This window comes from Coregonus lavaretus (assembly GCF_964263955.1).
Source record: "Coregonus lavaretus genome assembly, chromosome: 39".
NCBI classification, from domain to species: domain Eukaryota; kingdom Metazoa; phylum Chordata; class Actinopteri; order Salmoniformes; family Salmonidae; genus Coregonus; species Coregonus lavaretus.
The window spans coordinates 28,863,155-28,882,508 of NC_140026.1; the positions used below are offsets into that span (position 1 = coordinate 28,863,155).

Genomic DNA, 19,354 nt, shown 5'->3' on the forward strand with positions numbered 1-19,354 from the left:
AGCATAAGAAAAAATAAAACATGTTTTGAGTAGTGAGAGAAACGTTATATTGTGTAGCTAGATAGACACCAATCAAGCATCACATGGATACTAATGATGTTTTTGAAAGGGTTTTTCAGACATGGGCAGTTTTGTGTGCGTGTTATGTGTGTACTGTGAGCGTACGTGTGTGTGTTGCCTACGTGTGTGAGGATCATTGAAAGTAATCTGTTCCCTACAGGGTGACTTGACCACGGTGGGTGTGTGGGAGGGAAGGTGAGTTTGCTCTAGTGAATGTCAGGCCTGGTGTCGGTGTCTGCTACTCTGCTTGTTTATGGGGCTGAGAAATGGGTGTGTGCAGCACCACATAATCTAATCAGAAGGGAGACAGGAGAGACTGCAGGGCTCAGGGAAGAAAGGAGGAGAAAAAAGAAAGAGAGAGGGAGGGAGGGAGGGAGGGAGGGAGGGAGGGAGGGAGGGAGGGAGGGAGGGAGGGAAAGAGGCCTCTGTGATAACATTAGCTCTTTCTCTGGAGAGTTGAGACTGCTGTGAAACATGCAGAATAGCGTTGCGAAGGATGCACAATATTATACACAGCTGTGAACTCTTTTATGTGGGAGGGAGAGTGTAATTGATGCTGTTCAACGGCCACTCAATACGTACACATCTGGTAACTCTTTGTCTGAAAAAAAATTATATAATTCATAACTCATACTGAAACAAATAATATCTACATAACTGAACTACACCACATTCTGTTATGGAGAAGTACCTGAAAAGTGATTTTTCACAGAGTAAAGACCAACTGTGTTACAACTACAGCCACTGAATCAAATCTAGAGATTTTGGGCTTGTGAAAAAGAAATACAACCACTTAATCAAATCGGGAGATTTCGAGCTTGGAACAAAACATCCTAAACCTCACGTTCAAACTGTGATCTCTCATTTGGCTATTCAATCCCTCTTAATCTCCTTACTGCTGACACCCCGAAAACACACATTGTCAATATCCTCTTGTTAGCATTCGCCCAACACCTAACCTTGGTATGTAGATGAGAGAGAGCGTGGGGCTGAATTCACTGCGAGTGGTTGTGTGTGCGTGTGCCACATGGACTCTGCAGGACCCGCTGATCCCAGCCGCTCTCACAGCATTAAGATGCACAGGACGAAACCCAACGCCCCGAATGATCACCGTCAATTAGCTATGCACGTGGAGGAGGAAGGAGCGGAGCAAGGGGAGGCAAGGCAGCACTAGGCTCTCTGACAGAGAGGTGGTAGAGCAGAGCAATGGCCTCTAGTCCTGAGGAGAATAAGAGAGTGATTGGCTAGGCTTCATATAGGCTACAGTAGTTATTTCACATACTTTGTGATCACTGATCCGAGAGGAGTCAACAGAGAAGGTAAAAAAGGGGTCTCGACCATACTGCTTCTACCTATTCAAGTAGTAGTTTGCCTTCCACCCTATGCCGCAATCTATGCCGAAATCTAAGTTTTCTCCAGGACCCACAAATTCATCTCTGTTGACTGCAGGCCCTGGGGGAAAACAGCTGGCCATGCCTGGAGCTCTTCCTCTATCTCCCTCTCCCTGGCTAGCACCAGGCCAAGTGGAGACATCTGCTCCCATACACCAGGGCCCTCAGCCATCTCCACATGCCTCTCTCCATGGCCATGGCCAACTACATGGAACTGTAATAGATCAACACAACAGATAGAGCTCTCTTCATCCCTCTTCCACCCCCCGTCAGGGTGAGACCATGGACAGTTAATCTGTCACATCTGCCGCAGTTGCTTCCAGAATGTTTGTTGGCTTGGATGGGAGGAAGAGAGAGAGAGAAATAGGGAAAGAGAGAGAGAGAGGGAGAAAGAGAGAGGTGTTTGGGGCGTGAAGGCTTGCTTTGAATGAAGGAAAAAATAGTTTTGTTTTTTTACATGCATTTGGTATTTTGACCTTTTCATATATTTATCATGTACAACACGGCAGCCCTCCACACGTTGATATGATGATTTAACAGCCTAAATGTCTGTGACACAAATTCATAGAGCAAACAGAACCACACTGAGAGAAGGAATATCGGATCAGCCATTCATTCTCTCTCCTCTGTGTGTGTGTCTGTCCGTGTACACAGACGATGAGAAGACGATCCGGTTGCCAGTAGTGATCATGTTCACAGTCAACGTTACATTTAGAGAGAGCACAAAAGAGGAGACAATAGCTCGGTGGTAACTTGCAACATTACCAGCATATCGGACAAAGCAAACAGTGACGGATGCATTCAGACGTTCAAGTTCAAGTCGATCTTTACACAAAACCCACCTTGACTCCGAGTGCATCCAAGGCTTGCACTCGGAGTCAAGCTAACTGAATTATAGAAACTTGCCATAGAAACATTTTCTGAGAAAATTGGCCACAGAAAACTGAACTTGAAAACTTGCCATAGAAAGTGTCATAGAACTTGAGACAGCTCTTCTGTGTTTTTGCAAGACCCTGTTCAACGTGGTCTTGAATAAGAGTTGAATAAGAGTTCCAATAGGGAATTCAGACTGCCAAACAGGATAATGTCCGATTTTCGACTCATTGGCAGTAGTCGTTTCCTAAGTCCTGCTGCCTGCGGGTCAGATGACAGGCAACTGGTGTTCAATGGTGGGGTTTTATGAACCAACTGAACCTCACTATAAATGTCCCATTGTTAATCTTTCTTCAATCTGCTGTTTGAAGGGGAAATTGAACGCCCAACCTATGGTGAATGAGCCGTACTGTAAATAACAATTATAATAGTAATAAAACAGTATTGTTTAATATAATGTAATATAATAAATGTCCTTCCCCATAATTTTCTAAAGGGCACGTATTGGTTTATTATCTCTCAGCAGTACTCCTCACAAAGCTACCTACTGTGTGTGAGTGGGAGGATGTCTGTGTGGGAAGACAAGGTGGGCAGAAAAATACCTTAACATAACAATCACGAGCATACATTTTATACCTTCACATAAACAAACATACATTTAATGCGGGATTGCAAAACCCCGAAATACAGAGTGATTTAGAAAACTGCTCATCACGTCCACACAACCAAAAATGTACCATATGTGGACATTGTGTAGAGGCCAGAGGAACGTTAGGAGAAGTTTCTATGGGAACGTTGGAACAACGTTGATGGAATATTGTGACTGACCTGTGGTGTAGCAGTCCCAGCAGCCTCCCTCTTGGTGCGTCCTTGAGAGATCCACTGTGCTGTCACTGTCTGTCCCCTTAGCTCCCCTGTCAAAGACACAAACACAAGGGTCAATGAAGAGCAAGACACATTCATTACCACACAGTTGGAGGGCAACGGAGGGTTTGTGGCTCTCATGAAGGTTATATAAGAGTTATATAGAGGTTTTCCAGTGCTTTGACTGAGATTTTTTAAAATGATCTACAAATGGTAAATTAATGATGATTATTGATGAATGTTCTCAGTTTTTTCAAGGTTTTGAATAAGGGTAACTAGATAGGTTTTGAGGCCTTGTGTAAGGGTGGTTAAGGTTTGTGGATTATTGTGTAATAGAATTTTGTACATGGTATGTCTTTCAATCAGCCGCGTAGGCACGGGTGGGCCCAATCAGATTGAGCAACCCAATTTTTTTTTACATTATTTGTTTTTTTTTACCTAAACATGCAAACACCATCGGATATAATTCATAGCAAGCAGTGCACTGGAATTACATTCAGATGAACTGGAATGACATTCACTCTCATGGGATGGATGGCCAAAAATAACTAACTGAAAGCCACACCCCCAATAAGCCACAAATATGACCGCAATGAGGCTCATGTTACTGTGTTTCAATGGCTGCCTACTTCACCATAACAATTCCTACGTCATTTGTTCATTTAGAAAACAAGACAGCTCATAATCCAGTGCCTTTATCACATTTAACATACCTATATTTTCGCTTTAATTTGCTTTATTGCAACGTTGTCTCTCAGCCTCATGGCAAAATGTGTACAGTAGCAGGAAATGTGCTTTAAAACAGCAACATTTTCTCTCAGCCTCATGGCAAAATGTGTAGAATTGCAGGAAATTAGCTTTAAAACAGCAACATTTCCTCTCAGCCTCATGGCAAAATGTGTAGAATTGCATGAGATTAGCTATAAAACTAGAAATTATTATCTTTGCCCTCTAGTAAAATGTGTAGAATTGGGTCCACTTTTCTTTCTATTGTATATAAATGATCTGAAATCTGCCTGTACATGTGACATTTTCCTATAAGCAGATGATTATGCACTGTTGGTTTCCCACAAAGACAAAAAGTGGTTGAGAAAGTCCTCAGTGCTGAACTTCTGAATGTCAGTAAATGGCTATATGACATCTTGTTCGGGTCCAAGGTGAAACTGAGGAAATCCCCTGATTTTAAGGTGGTAGTAGGTGACATAGTAGTCGCAGCAAAAGACTCTGTTAAGTATCTTGGATGTGTGCTAGATAAACATCTAACAGGGGAGAGCATGGCACAAAATATTATCTCATTTACATTTTAGTCATTTAGCAGACGCTCTTATCCAGAGCGACTTACAGTTAGTGAGTGCATACATTTTTCATACTGGCCCCCCGTGGGAATCGAACCCACAACCCTGGCGTTGCAAGCACCATGCTATACGAACTGAGCTACACGGGGCAGACTATTACCACTTTGAAAGCCTTAGATGGCTCAAAGTGCAGGAGAGAGTCGCTCAGATTAAATTATGTCTTGTACATAAAATTGTCCACAGTATAGTCCCCAGGTACCTATGTAACTACTTTAACTTAGTAAGGGATAAGCATAACTATTCCACTAGAAGGAGTGAAACTGACGCTGTTCCTTTTAGATTTAAAAGTGGTATGGGGAAAGAAACATTTTATACTCAGCTGCCATTCTTTGGAATAGGGCCGCCCACCAAAACTCACGGACCAGGCAAGGGCATTAGTCAGAGAGGCAACAAAGAGACCAAAGATAACCCTGAAGGAGCTGCAAAGCTCCACAGCGGAGATATATTATCTGTCCATAGGACCACTTTAAGCCGTACACTCCACAGAGCTGGGCTTTACGGAAGAGTGGCCAGAAAAAAGCCATTGCTTAAAGAATAAAATAAGCAAACATGCTTGGTGTTCGCAAAAAGGCATGTGGGAGACTCCACAAACATATGGAAGAAGGTACTCAGGTCAGATGAGAATAAAATTTTGCTTTTTGGCCATCAAGGAAAACACTATGTCTGGTGCAAACCCAACACCTCTCATTACCCCGAGAACACCATCCCCACAGTGAAGCATGGTGGTAGCAGCATCATGTGTGGAGATGTTTTTCATCGTCAGGGACTGGGAAACTGGTCAGAATTGATTTGAGGAATGATGGATGGCACTAAATACATGGAAATTCTTGAGGGAAACCTGTTTCAGTCTTCCAGAGATTTGAGACTGGGACGGAGGTTCACCTTCCAGCAGGACAATGACCCTAAGCATACTGCTAAAGCAACACTCGAGTGGTTTAAGGGGAATCACCTAGTCAAAGCCCAGACCTCAATCCAATTGAGAATCTGTATGACTTAAAGATTGCTGTACTCCAGCGGAACCCATCCAACTTGAAGGAGCTGGAGCAGTTTTGCCTTGAAGAATGGGCAAAAATCCCAGTGGCTAGATGTGCCAAGCTTATAGAGACATACCCCAAGAGACTTGCAGCTGTAATTGCTGCAAAAGGTGTCCCTACAAAGTATTGACTTTGGGGGGTTTGAATAGTTATGCACGCTCAAGTTATCTGTTTTTTTTGTCTTATTTCTTGTTTGTTTCACAAGAAAAATTATTTTGCATCTTCAAAGTGTTAGGCATGTTGTGTAAATCAAATGATATAAACCCCCAAAAAATCCATTTTAATTCCACGTTGTAAATTTTTGTCTGTCATTGTCTGTTCCCATTACAATTACCGCCTAACCTTGTTGCATTCCCCGTTCCCCCTTCCCTCTTCAAAAGGACCACAATGGAAATAAGCTGTTAAGCTTGATTGTGTTATCCTTGATGATTTTCTTAAATTGTATGTGGAGGTGTCACCTGCTGGAGCGCCCTTATGTATGTATTTTACAAATTGTCAAATAATTTAAGTCAGTCAATCAATGGTTGCTGCTGAGCTAATGATGCTTTTGTCCCTGAAGCAGATAACATTGGCAAGTCTCTACACAGACAGATCATTAACATTCTTTGATTCGAACACAATGTTCCCGCTGTGCGTAATTAAGTCGAGGTGCCAGTCCATGATGGTAAAGCTGCGAATGCACCACGCTAGATACCCCGCCAGCTACCCCTGCCGCTTCCACCGCAGTCGCAATAATTTCCACCTTTTTGCCTTTTAGTGAGTGGCTTTCGAGTCGAGAGCTCTCTGAGAAAGCTTGTCCAGTTGTGCAAACAATGGTCACCCAGCGAAAGAGCGGGCGCCTCTGTATTGCTAGTCTTTTCACATCTATGTCAGGTACTGCTTTTTAAAGCACATCCAAACCACATCGCAAACACTCTCAAAAGACCTAGAAAAACACACTGTTGGGTATCCATTAACATCCTTTTATAATTGAATATGCTAATTCTCCTCAGTGCATTTCTACATAACACAGTGTCCTCCCACAGTCAGTGCTTTGTGGGAGGATTTGTATGGTAGCTACTCAGGGTCGCAAGGCGTCTTTTGAATTGAGATAATCCCCCTCCCTGTTACCTCAAGGGGGGGTTCAGATAAAATGTTTCACTCCCGGTTAAGGTCACCAATTAATAACGGATATGAGTGAGAGGAATCCATAAATGTCAGCACTATTTTGCCTGTACCTGCTAGGGGCAGTGAGAAAGCATTTCACACTGTGACATTTGAGTCTTTCAGAATCAGAATAGGGGCCTTGGTGGAATATAATGAGTGGAACAGAACAGGGCAAGGGAATGTCACGGAGCACCCAACCTGGGTTCAAAAAGTATTCAAAATAATTTCAAACATTTTATCTGGGCTTAATTGAGCTTGGAACCAATAGAGTAGTCTCAAAATGCACCTGGCCCACTCCAGGCAGACTAAAGGAACACTCAAAGTACAGTATTTTAAAGATTTCAAATAGTATTTGAACCCAGGTCTGCACGGAGCACCCCTCTGGTTTCCTGGGTGGGGAGTCTGTTTTCGCTCTCCCTTTGTGACTGACTACTCCTTTGACCTGCCAAAAACCATATGGACTCTCTCTGCAGAGTCACTTAGGGAAATCGGAGTGACAAAGTTGCCGTCAGAAGTATATCATATATGCACTCTAGAATACCACACATAGAACTGCTGCTTCTTAGAACTCTTTCTCTTGTGACATCTGCAGCCCGGCCCTTGGTGAGACACAATGTAGGAAATTACAAAATATGAGTGGCCAGAAACTCGCTTTGCAGATTTTTCCTATTTATTGTAAAACATAGCTTGTACAGAAAGTTGCACATCTGTTATGAAAAATTGTCTGGCCGACTAAAAAAACAGTCGTCAGACTCGACACCAAGACGTTTTTAGCTAGGCTGCAAACTGCAAAATAATCTTCCTGAGACCAGGAAACTTGCATTAGCTGCCCAAACTAATGCCTAGGCTTAAGCGGAGTGGGCTAACACAGTCTTGTGACACGCAGGAGACCCGAGGTTTGAACTCAGGTCGGGCACACAAGCAAAAGCATAGGAGCCTGCCAGGCTCTAGAAATGCCACAATGACTCCCCTGCTCCGTCATTAAAGGCCTCTTCTCTACAGAAACCATTAACCCGGCCTAATGGCTTTAGCATAGCACATAAGAGAGTGGATGGGGAATGGGGTCCTCCATCACCATCGCCACAAAATGATCGGGGCTCCGAGGCGTTTCATGAACGCCTAGGCCAACGCGACACCCAACCTTCCAGTCAACAAATCACCACTGTCCCCCTTTCTTTTCTCTCCATCTCTCTGTCTCTCTCTGCAGTAACACTTTCAAAGGGACCTCCGATGAGGCTTTTTCAATTACTGTGTGTGTGTGTGTGCTAAGCGGCTCTTCTCTTCTTTGCAGGGGCGGATGAAAAGGAGAAGGAAAAAGGTGATAAGAGTCAGAAAATTCCTTCTTACTCTATATCCTATTCCTTCCACTCCACGTTCGTTCTCCTAGTCTGGCGGAGAGCTCATTGGATACAACGTCTTATCCGAGAGGCTGACACGTAAACCTGGAAGCATCCAGTTACATAGCATGGACTCTCTATGGTTAAATTATCTTTAAATGCCTCCTTTCATTTCTCTGCTTATCTTTCTCTCCAAGCTCGACCATGGTTGTGTTCCAAATGTCACCCTATTCTCTATATAGTGCACTACTTTTGACAAGAGCCGTATGGGACCTGGTCAAAATTTGTGCACTATATAGGTCTTCTATTACTGCTGTGTTAGTACAGCTGGATGTGCTTATGTCTCTATGTGTATGGAGAAGAAAAGCATGCATATGTCGGGTTGTCTCCAGATTTATACCCAAATGTACAGCCCTCTTCAATTCCACTCAGACAAGGGATTGATTAGTTGGAAGTACTTTTTTAAAGAAAGTGTGCTCGGTGAATATGTGTAGGCCTATACGTACTAGTGTTTGGAAAATAGAAAATATATAAACGTCCCAAAACGATGAACTCATAATAGGAAAATGTTGGATGTTGACCTTATGCATTATTTTCCAAATACGTAACTAAAATGACAAACTGTATACCTATCCCTAAAATACATTACTTAGAACTCATTATTTAGTTTTACTCCACTGGTTAAGTAAACACATTGACAAAATCTCACCATATACCTTTTGGCACAATGCACATCTAGCACTAGGGGGAGTGAAAAACTAAAGTGCTGATTAAGGAAAAAACTCATACTTTCTCACACCTTTGTTTCTCTTCCCATCCCTCTCTCTCCTCTCATCCTTTACTTCCACTTTGTTTTTCCAACCACATTGATAGAGATGAACAAAGGAAGGACCCAAGTGAATTCAACCATGAGAAAAAAGCAATTGATGGTTTCTCTTGACATATGCCCATGAGCATGTCACTGAGGTGGACAGACAGCATAGGATGGGCCATGTCATTATTGGAGGTCTATTTCAAATCAAATCAAATCAAATTGTATTTTCCACATGCGCCGAATACAACAGGTGTAGACATTACCGTGAAATGCTTGCTTACAGCCCTTAACCAACAATGCATTTATTTCTTAATAAAAAAGTAAAATAAAACAACACAAAAACAAAAGGCACCGGCTAGTTGAGGTAGTTGAGGTAATATGTACATGTGGGTAGAGTTAAAATGACTATGCAAACATAATTAACAGAGTAGCAGCAGCGTAAAAAGATGGGGTGGGGGTGGGGTGAGCAGTACAAATAGTCCGGGTGGCCATGATTAGCTGTTCAGGAGTCTTATGGCTTGGGGGCCTTCCTCTGACACCGCCTGGTATAGAGGTCCTGGATGGCTGGAAGATTAGCCCCAGTGATGTACTGGGCCGTACGCACTACCCTCTGTAGTGCCTTGCAGTCGGAGGCCGAGCAGTTGCCATACCAGGCGGTGATGCAACGAGTCAGGATGCTCTCAATGGTGTAGCTGTATAACTTTTTGAGGATCTGAGGACCCATGCCAAATCTTTTCAGTCTCCTGAGGGGGAATAGGCTTTGTCGTGCCCTCTTCACGACTGTCTTGGTGTGTTTGGACCATGATAGTTCATTGGTGATGTAGACACCAAGGAACTTGAAGCTCTCAACCTGTTCCACTACAGCCCCGTCGATGAGAATGGGGGCGTGCTCAGTCCTCTTTTTTTTCCTGTAGTCCACAATCATCTCCTTGTCTTGGTCACATCGAGGGAGAGGTTGTTATCCTGGCACCACAAGGCCAGGTCTCTGACCTCCTCCCTATAGGCTGTCTCATCGTTGTCGGTGATCAGGCCTACCACTGTTGTGTCGTCGGCAAACTTAATGATGGTGTTGGAGTCGTGCCTGGCCATGCAGTCATGGGTGAACAGGGAGTACAGGAGGGGACTGAGCATGCACCCCTGAGGGGCCCCCGTGTTGAGGAACAGCGCGGCAGATGTGTTGTTACCCACCCTTACCACATGGGGCAGCCCGTCAGGAAGTCCAGGATCCAGTTGCAGAGGGATGTGTTTAGTCCCAGGATCCTTAGCTTAGTGATGAGCTTTGAAGGCACTATGGTGTTGAACGCTGAGCTGTAGTCAATGAATAGCATTCTCACATAGGTGTTCCTCTTGTCCAGGTGGGAAAGGGCAGTGTGGAGTGCAATAGAGATTGCATCATCTGTGGATCTGTTGGGGCGGTATGCAAATTGGAGTGGGTCTAGGGTTTCTGGGATAATGGTGTTGATGTGAGCCATGACCAGCCTTTCAAAGCACTTCATGGCTACAGACGTCAGTGCTATGGGTCGGTAGTCATTTAGACAGGTTATCTTAGTGTCCTTGGGCACGGGGACGATTGGTGGTCTGCTTGAAACATGTTGGTATTACAGACTCAGTCAGGGAAATGTTGAAAATGTCGGTGAAGACACTTGCCAGTTGGTCAGCACATGATCGGAGTTGACTCATCTCTTTGACTGTAGTAGTAGGTCCATCTGTCAGTGACCGTGGGTCAAAAGAGAAAAGTAACACCCAAAGTTACAGCAGTCACCAATTGTGCTATTATGTGTGTTATTTCACGTTATTTGTCATTTATTCTGTACATAATGTTTCTGCCATTCTGTTATGACCAAAAAGAGCTTCTGGATATCAGGACAGCGATTACTCACCTCGAATTGCACAAAGATTTTGTCTTCAATGAGTCGGACGCGAAGGATATTCAATAGACACCCGACAAGGCTCAAATCGCCATCATTCGCATGATAAAGAGACAGAGATATTGTGGACGTCGGTTGGGGTACCTTGTAAGGATCCGACGGAGAGCGAGTAAACTGCCTCTTCCATCAATCCTATTAGCCAACGTACAATCATTAGAAAATAAATTGGACTATCAAGGTTATCCTACCAACGGGACATTAAAAACTGTAATATCTTATGTTTCACCGAGTTGTGGCTGAACGACGACATGGATAACATACAGCTGGCGGGATATACGCTACATCGGCAGGATAGAACGGCTGACTCCGGTAAGACAAGGGGTGGCGGGCTGTGTATATTTGTAAACAACAGCTGGTGCATAAAGTCTAATACTAAGGAAGTCTCTAGGTTTTGCTCGGCTGAGGTAGAGTATCTCATGATAAGCTGTAGACCACACTATTTACCAAGAGAGTTTTCATCAATATTTTATGTAGCTGTCTATTTACCACCAAAAACCGATGCTGGCACTAAGATTGCACTCAATGTGCTGCATAAGGCCATAAGCAAACAGGAAAACTCTCATCCAGAGGCAGAGCTCCTAGTGGCCGGGGACTATAATGCAGGGAAACTTAAATCCATTCTACCTCATTTCTACCAGCATGTTAAATGTGCAACCAGAGGAAAAACAACTCTAGACCACTTTTACTCAACACACAGAGATACATACAAAGTGCTCCCTCACCCTCCATTTGGCAAATCTGACCATAACTCTGTCCTCCTGATTCCTGTTTATAAGCTAAAACTAAAGCAGGAAGCACCAGTGACTTGGTTAATAAGGAAGTGGTCAGATGACGCAGATGCTAAGCTACAGGACTGTTACACTAACACAGACTGGAATATGTTCCAGGATTCTTCCGATAGCATTGAGGAATACACCACATCAGTCACTGGCTTCATCAATAAGTGCATCGATGACGTCGTCCCCACAGTGACCGTACGTACATACCCCAACCAGAAGCCATGGATTACAGGCAACATCCGCACTGAGCTAAAGGGTAGTGCTGCCGCTTTCAAGGAGCAGGACTCTAACCCGGACGCTTATAAGAAATCCCGCTATGCCCTCCGACGAACCATCAAACAGGCAAAGAGTCAATGCAGGACTAAATCACTTCTACACTCGCTTCGAGGCAAACAACACTGAAGCATGCATGAGAGCATCAGCTGTTCCGGATGACTATGTGATCACGCTCTCCGTAGCCGATGTGAATAAGACTTTTAAGCAGGTCAACATTCACAAGGCCGCAGGGCCAGACGGATTACCAGGACGTGTACTCCGAACATGCGCTGACCAATTGGCAAGTGTCTTCACTGACATTTTCAACACTTCCTTGACTGAGTCTGTAATACCAACGTGTTTCAAGCAGACCACCATAGTCCCTGTGCCCAAGAACACTAAGATAACCTGCCTAAATGACTACCGACCCGTAGCACTCACGTCTGTAGCCATGATGTGCTTTGAAAGGCTGGTCATGGCTCACATCAACACCATTATCCCAGATACCCTAGACCCACTCCAATTTGCATACTGCCTCAACAGATCCACAGATGATGCAATCTCTATTGCACTCCACACTGCCCTTTCCCACCTGAACAAGCATTTATGGGGGGAATGGCCCTAGCCCTCACCCTCCAATACAACAGGTCCCAGACGTGCTCAATGGGATTGAGATCCGGGCTTCGCTGGCCATGGCAGAACACTGACATTCCTGTTTTGCAGGAAATCACGCACAGAACAAGCAGTATGGCTGGTGGCATTGTCATGCTGGAGGGTCATGTCAGGATGAGCCTGCAGGAAGGGTACCACATGAGGGAGGAGGATGTCTTCCCTGTAATGCACAGTGTTGAGATTGCCTGCAATGACAACAAGCTCAGTCCAATGATGCTGTGACACACCGTTCCAGACCATGACGGACCCTCCACCTCCAAATTGATCCCGCTCCAGAGTACAGGCCTCAGTGTAACGCTCATTCCTTCGATGATAAACGCGAATCCGACCATCACCCCTGGTGAGACAAAAACCGTGACTCGTCAGTGAAGAGCACTTCTTGCCAGTCCTGTCTGGTCTAGCGATGGTGGGTTTGTGCCCATAGGCGACGTTGTTGCCGGTGATGTCTGGTGAGGACCTGCCTTACAATAGGCCTACAAGCCCTCAGTCCAACCTCTCTCATTCTATTGCGGACAGTCTGAGATCTGATGGAGGTATTGTGCGTTCCTGGTGTAACTCGGGCAGTTGTTGTTGCCATCCTGTACCTGTCCCACAGGTGTAATGTTTGGACGATCCTGTGAAGGTGTTGTTACACGTAGTCTGCCACTGCGAGGACGATCAGCTGTCCGTCCTGTCTCCCCGTAGCGCTGTCTTAGGCGTCTCACAGTACGGACATTGCAATTTATTGCCCTGGCCACATCTGCAGTCCTCATGCCTCCTTGCAGCATGCCTAAGGCACGTTCACGCAGATGAGCAGGGACCCTGGGCATCTTTCTTTTGGTGTTTTTCAGAGTCAGTAGAAAGGCCTCTTTAGTGTCCTAAATTTTCATAACTGTGACCTTAATTGCCTACCGTCTGTAAGCTGTTAGTGTCTTAACGACTGTTCCACAGGTGCATGTTCATTAATTGTTTATGGTTAATTGAACAAGCATGAGACACAGTGTTTAAACCCTTTACAATGAAGATCTGTGAAGTTATTTGGATTTCTACGAATTATCTTTCAAAGACAGGGTCCTGAAAAAGGGATGTTTCTTTTTTTGCTGAGTTGATCTATTTTGTGACCATTGAAAGCAATGTTCTAATGTTGATTAACGCAACATTAAATGCTTACAGTTTAAAAAGTTTAGCCTAACAGTTAAAATATCAATATGCTGCATCGAAGCAGCTAAAGTAAGAAAATATTGTGTTTTGGATGTGTACCTTAAAAGATGAAAGGGGCAAGTTTAACCGTCCTTATCTTGATTTTCAAATGAACATCACTATAACTATACACGCTGTCACGCCCTGGCTCTGGGGACTCTTTAATGTTGAGCCAGGGTGTGTAGGTTCTATGTTATAGTTTTCTATGTTTTGTTCTAGATCATTTATATCTATGTTGGCCAGGGTGGTTCCCAATCAGAGACAGCTGTAGCTCGTTGTCTCTGATTGGGGACCATACTAAGGCAGCCTTTTGGCACTAGTTTATTGTGGGATCTTGTTCCGTAAGGTTTGTTTTGGTGTTTAACCTAGGACTTCACGTATCATTTGGTTTGTTGTTTTTGTTCGTGTGTACTACAATAAATAATGTACGCTTACCACGCTGCGCCTTGGTCTGCTTCATGTAACGATCGTAACAGAAGATCCCACCAAAGGAGGACCAAGCAGCGTGTCCAGGAACAGACAGCCTGGACTTGGGAGGAGATCCTGGACGGGAAGGGATCCTGGACTTGGGAAGAGATCCAGGCCGGAATGGATCGCTGTCCTTGGGAGGAGACTGTGGAGGCGCGCTACAGAGAGGATCAGCGGCAACGCAGTGGGTACCGGCCGAGGAGGAAGCCTGAGAGACAGCCCCAATAAATGTTTTTGGGGGGCTAAAAGGGCAGGCTCCGTGTTATGCGGAGCCACGTACTGTGCCGCGAGTGTTCCGGGACAGTCCTGTACGTCCTGTGCTAGCACCTCGCACGTGCCGTGCTAAGGTGGGCATGCAGCCAGGACGGAGTGTGCCGGCTCAACGCTCATGGCCTCCAGTACCCCTCCTCGGTCCCGTATATCCTGCGCCAGTGCCACGTGCTGTAGCGCCAGTACGAGTGCACAGCCCTGTACGTCCTGTGCTGATGCCTCACACATATTGTGTGGAGGTAGGCATTTAGCCAGGACGGGTTGTGTCAGCTCTCCGCTCCAGACCTCCAGTCCGCCTCCACAGTCCGGCCCGGCCCGTTCCGGCTCCCCGCACCAAGCCTATGGTGTGTGTACCCAGTCCAGCCCGGCCCGTTCCGGCTCCCCGCACCAAGCCTATGGTGCGTGTTCCCAGTCCGGCCTGTTCCTGCTCCCCGCACAAAGCCTGTGGTGCGCGTCGTCAGCCCGGTCCGGCCTGTTCCTGTCCCTAGCACCAAGCCTGTGGTGCGCGTCGCCAGCCCGGTGCGGCCCGTTCCTGCTCCCCGCACCAAGCTAGTGGTGCGCGTCGCCAGCCCGGTCCAGCCCGTTCCTGCTCCCCGCACCAAGCCAGTGGTGCGCGTCGCCAGCCCGGTCCGGCCAGTTCCTGCTCCCCGCACCAAGCCAGTGGTGGACGTCGTCAGTCCGGCACGGCCCGTGCCTGTTCCTCCGGTGCCTGGTCCGGCACCGGTCAGCTGCTCCACTGCGGAGCCAGAGCAATCCGCTCCACCGGTGTCCAGTCCAGCTCCAGCCAGCGGGACCAGACCAGGGGCGCTACGGGGGGGTAGAAGGAGAGTGGTGGTCACGCCCGGAGCCGGAGCCGCCTCCGAGGCGGAATGCCCACCCGGCCCCTCCCCTGTTGTGTTTGGTTGGCACGGTCGCATTCCGCGCCTTTGGGGGGGGGGGGTACTGTCACGCCCTGGCTCTGGGGACTCTTTAATGTTGAGCCAGGGTGTGTAGGTTCTATGTAATAGTTTTCTATGTTTTGTTCTAGATAATTTATATATATGTTGGCCAGGGTGGTTCCCAATCAGAGACAGCTGTAGCTCGTTGTCTCTGATTGGGGACCATACTTAGGCAGCCTTTTGGCAATAGTTTATTGTGGGATCTTGTTCCGTAAGGTTTGTTTTGGTGTTTAACCTAGGACTTCACGTATCGTTTGGTTTGTTGTTTTTGTTTGTGTGTACTACAATAAATAATGTACGCTTACCACGCTACGCCTTGGTCCGCTTCATGTAACGATCGTGACACACGCAGGTCACCATAACTACACATTCAGGCATGATGACTCAACGACTCGTCCGCGTAAGACGCAGTTAACAGTACAGATCACCCCTTAGAAAATTATGTAGATAGATGACATTGGGATTCCAATTTGCTTTCCATATACCCTATTCAAGTGCAGTCGCAAATAACATCAAGCGCTATGAGGAAACCTGCTCTCATGAGGACCCCCACAGGAATGGAAGAACCAGAGTTACCTCTGCTGCAGAGGATAAGTTCATTAGAATTACCAGTCTCAGAAATTGCAGCCCAAATAAATGCTTCATAGAGTTCAAGTCACAGATACATTTCAACATCAACTGTTCAGAGGGGACTGTGTGAATCAAGCCTTCATGGTAAAATTGCTGCAAAGAAACCACTACTAAAGGACACCAATAATAAGAAGAGACCGGCTTGGGCCAATAAACACGAGCAATGGACATTAGACCGGTGGAAATGTGTCCTTTGGTCTGGAGTCCAAATTGGAGATTTTTGGTTCCAACCGCCTTGTCTTTGCGAGACGTGGTGTGGGTGAACAGATGATTTCCGCATGTGTAGTTCCCACCGTAAAGCATGGAGGAGGAGGTGTTATGGTGTGGGGGTGCTTTGGTGGTGACACTGTCTGTGATTCATTTAGAATTGAAGGCACACTTAACCAGCATGACTAACACAATATTCTGCAATGATATGCCATCCCATCTGGTTAGGGCTTAGTGGGACTATCAATTGTTTTTCAGTAGGACAATGACCCAACACATCTCCAGGCTGTGGAAGGGCTATTTTACCATGAAGGAGAGTGACGGAGTGCTGCATCAGATGACCTGGCCTCCACAGCTGGTTGAGAGAATGCCAAGAGTGTGCAGTTGCAGAGGGAGGTGTTCAGTCCCAGGGTCCTAAGCTTGGTGACGAGCTTGGAGGGGACAATGGTGTTGAACGCTGAGCTGTAGTCAGTGAACAGTATTCTCACGTAGGTATTCCATTTATATAGGTGGGTGTGGAGTGCAATTGAGATTGCATCGTCTATGGATCTGTTGGGGCGGTATGCAAATGTGAGTGGGTCTAGGGTGTCTGGTGTGCCATAACCAGCCTCTTAAAACACTTAATGACTACAGATGTGAGTGCGACAGGGTGGTAGTCATTGTGGCATAAAGCCTTAGAGTTTTTGAGAACAGGAAGGATGGTGGTCATCTTAAAACATGTGGGCATTACAGACTGGGACAAGGAGAGATTGAAAATTACCATGAATATGCTTGCCATCTGTTCTGCGCATGTTCTGAGAACGCACCCCGGAATACCGCCGGGCCCTAGGAATTGCGGGTGTTGACGTCGGCCTCGGAGAGCGAGATCACCTAGTCCTCTGGGTCGGTGGTGGCCCTTAGACCCGGAATGATGTTGTCATTGTCGAAGCATGCATAAAATGCATTGAGTTTGTCTGGTAGAGAGGCATCTGGCTGGGTATTTCGTTATAATCCGTAACGGACTGTAGCTCCTGCCACATGCGGCGGGCGGCGGAGCCTGTCTAATATGATTCCACCTTATTCCTATTTTGTCCTTTTGCTCGTTTGATGTTTCTGCAAAGGTCATAGTGGAACTTCTTGTACTTGTTCCTGTCCTCAACCGTTTTCTCAGAGTTGTCTGTGATAGCCCTGTGTGCGGTAGCCCTGTCCTTTAGTTTAGTGCCAACCTCGGTGTTAATCCAGGGATTTTGATTAGGGAAGCAGCGCACCTTCACTGTGGAGACAAAGTCGCAATCAACTCATAAAAGTTTATCTCAGATGGTAATCTCAACAGTTTTAGGTACCGCGAAGGAAATATAGGATGTCGATTAAGGTAGCCCCCCGCACCTCTCTGATTCAGAGGGGTCGGTTAAATGCGGAAGACACATTTCAGTTCAATACATTCAGTTGTACTACTGACTAGGTATCCCCCTTTCCCTTTCCCAAATGATGGGGAATAACCAATCGCGATGAGGCATCGCCAGCTGTGAACACAGGGGTATAAAATGACTAAAATGTAAATGTAAATGTATTCAACTGGGGTCTACTGCCCCTAGAGGTCTGTGGAGGTACTGCAAAAATATATTTAATAATAAAATACAAAAAGTGAAGAAAATAATTATATGTTTTTATGAATATCGCTAGCAAAAACAGAATAAACACATTTTGAATGACACACTGTACCTACAGAAGAAAATACGAGAATATTTTATTTCTAATGATATCAACTTTATTTCTCAACTCCTAATATTGAGCAAATTACACTCATTGGAGCCAATTACACTAACTGGAGTATCTGACATAGGCTTTCAAAATGTACCTGCGAATAGGCTACCAGTGCAGCAAGTGCCACTGGTACTGGTAAGCTTTCTTGAATTGGACATCCATTTTTGCCAACCTTTGTTTAACCAGCTAAACAGCTGCTCTTAGTGAACATGTGTTTGGAGTTACCAATTATACCAATTCCAATTATAATGTAGGGAGGTCAAAATAATGAAAAATTATCTACCAAATCTATTTTATTTATTTATTATTATTACTTCTCCTTGCCATTATCACTCACCTGATGATAACACAAAACATGAATTTCTATTTTGTTTGCTAACATATGATGGGGATCCCTGAGTCGCCGGTTTGCCTGGGAGGGGATACCTGGGCAAGAAAAGGATGAAGACCCCTGCTATAGCACGCTTTAGACAACCACAATGAATGTGACTGTACATAAAATGTTGCAATGGTAAAACATTTGATATAATTTTTGCCAGATACGATGACTTTGCCTACTCTTAATTCTTGCCTATTATGTTTTTTTAACAAATGTATATATTTTAAATAACGTGATAGGTATATTGTACTAAATCAAACAGTAAGGTTGTTAAAAGATGGAATTTGATTACCGTTATATCATCACCCTCGTCACTACCGTTTAACAACTCGCAAAAAGTCACTTGCCGATAATGTTGCATAAAACATTTTAGGCATCTTTTTTTTAACAACGTGATATTTCTCTCCAAAGGGATAACTTTAAATAATATGATGTAGGTTAATTAATTATTCAAAATAAAAATATGTGATTATTTATTAGCCTAGTGGTTATAATTATTTAGGCCAGGGATGGGCAACTTTGATGGGGGTGAGGGCCACAAAAAAAAACGGAACTCATGACGGGGCGCAGTGGCTCGTGGGTCTGTGATATGTTACAAATTACAATTCGTATTATATGTCAAATATTTGAAAAACGTACAATATCTTACGAATTTGCTAAATGTACAATATGTTCTGAATTTGAAAAACGTATGATATGTTACGAATTCTAGCTAGGTGGCTAGGTGCGTAACATTAGCTAGCTGGCTAATGTTAGCTAGGCTAGAGATTAGGATCAGGGGTTAGGGTTAAGGTTAGGGTTAAGGGAAAAGGTTAGATAAAAGGGTTAGGGGAAGGGTTAGCTAGCATGCTAAGTAGTTGCAAAATAGCTCAAAACTAGTAAGCAGTTGAACAGTTGCTAATTAGCTAGAATGCTAAAGTTCTCTGTTATGAGATTCTAACTAACCATCTGTCTTATATAACCATACCAAACGTAACATATCATACTAATTTGAGAGCCCCAGATTTACATTTACTATGTTACGTCTATAAG

General features: G+C 45.0%; 1 protein-coding gene across 1 annotated transcript in view; it reads right to left on the reverse strand.

The window, feature by feature from the left end:
- Nucleotides 1-19,354, reverse strand: part of LOC311113134 (disintegrin and metalloproteinase domain-containing protein 33-like) — a gene marked incomplete at its 5' end in the record, with an annotated part of 235,199 nt that overhangs the window by 209,622 nt on the left and 6,223 nt on the right. The window contains one exon of the mRNA XM_084156291.1: nt 3,153-3,238. Within this exon, the coding sequence (XP_084012417.1) occupies nt 3,153-3,238 (86 nt within the window). The remainder of the gene's footprint in view (nt 1-3,152; nt 3,239-19,354) is intronic.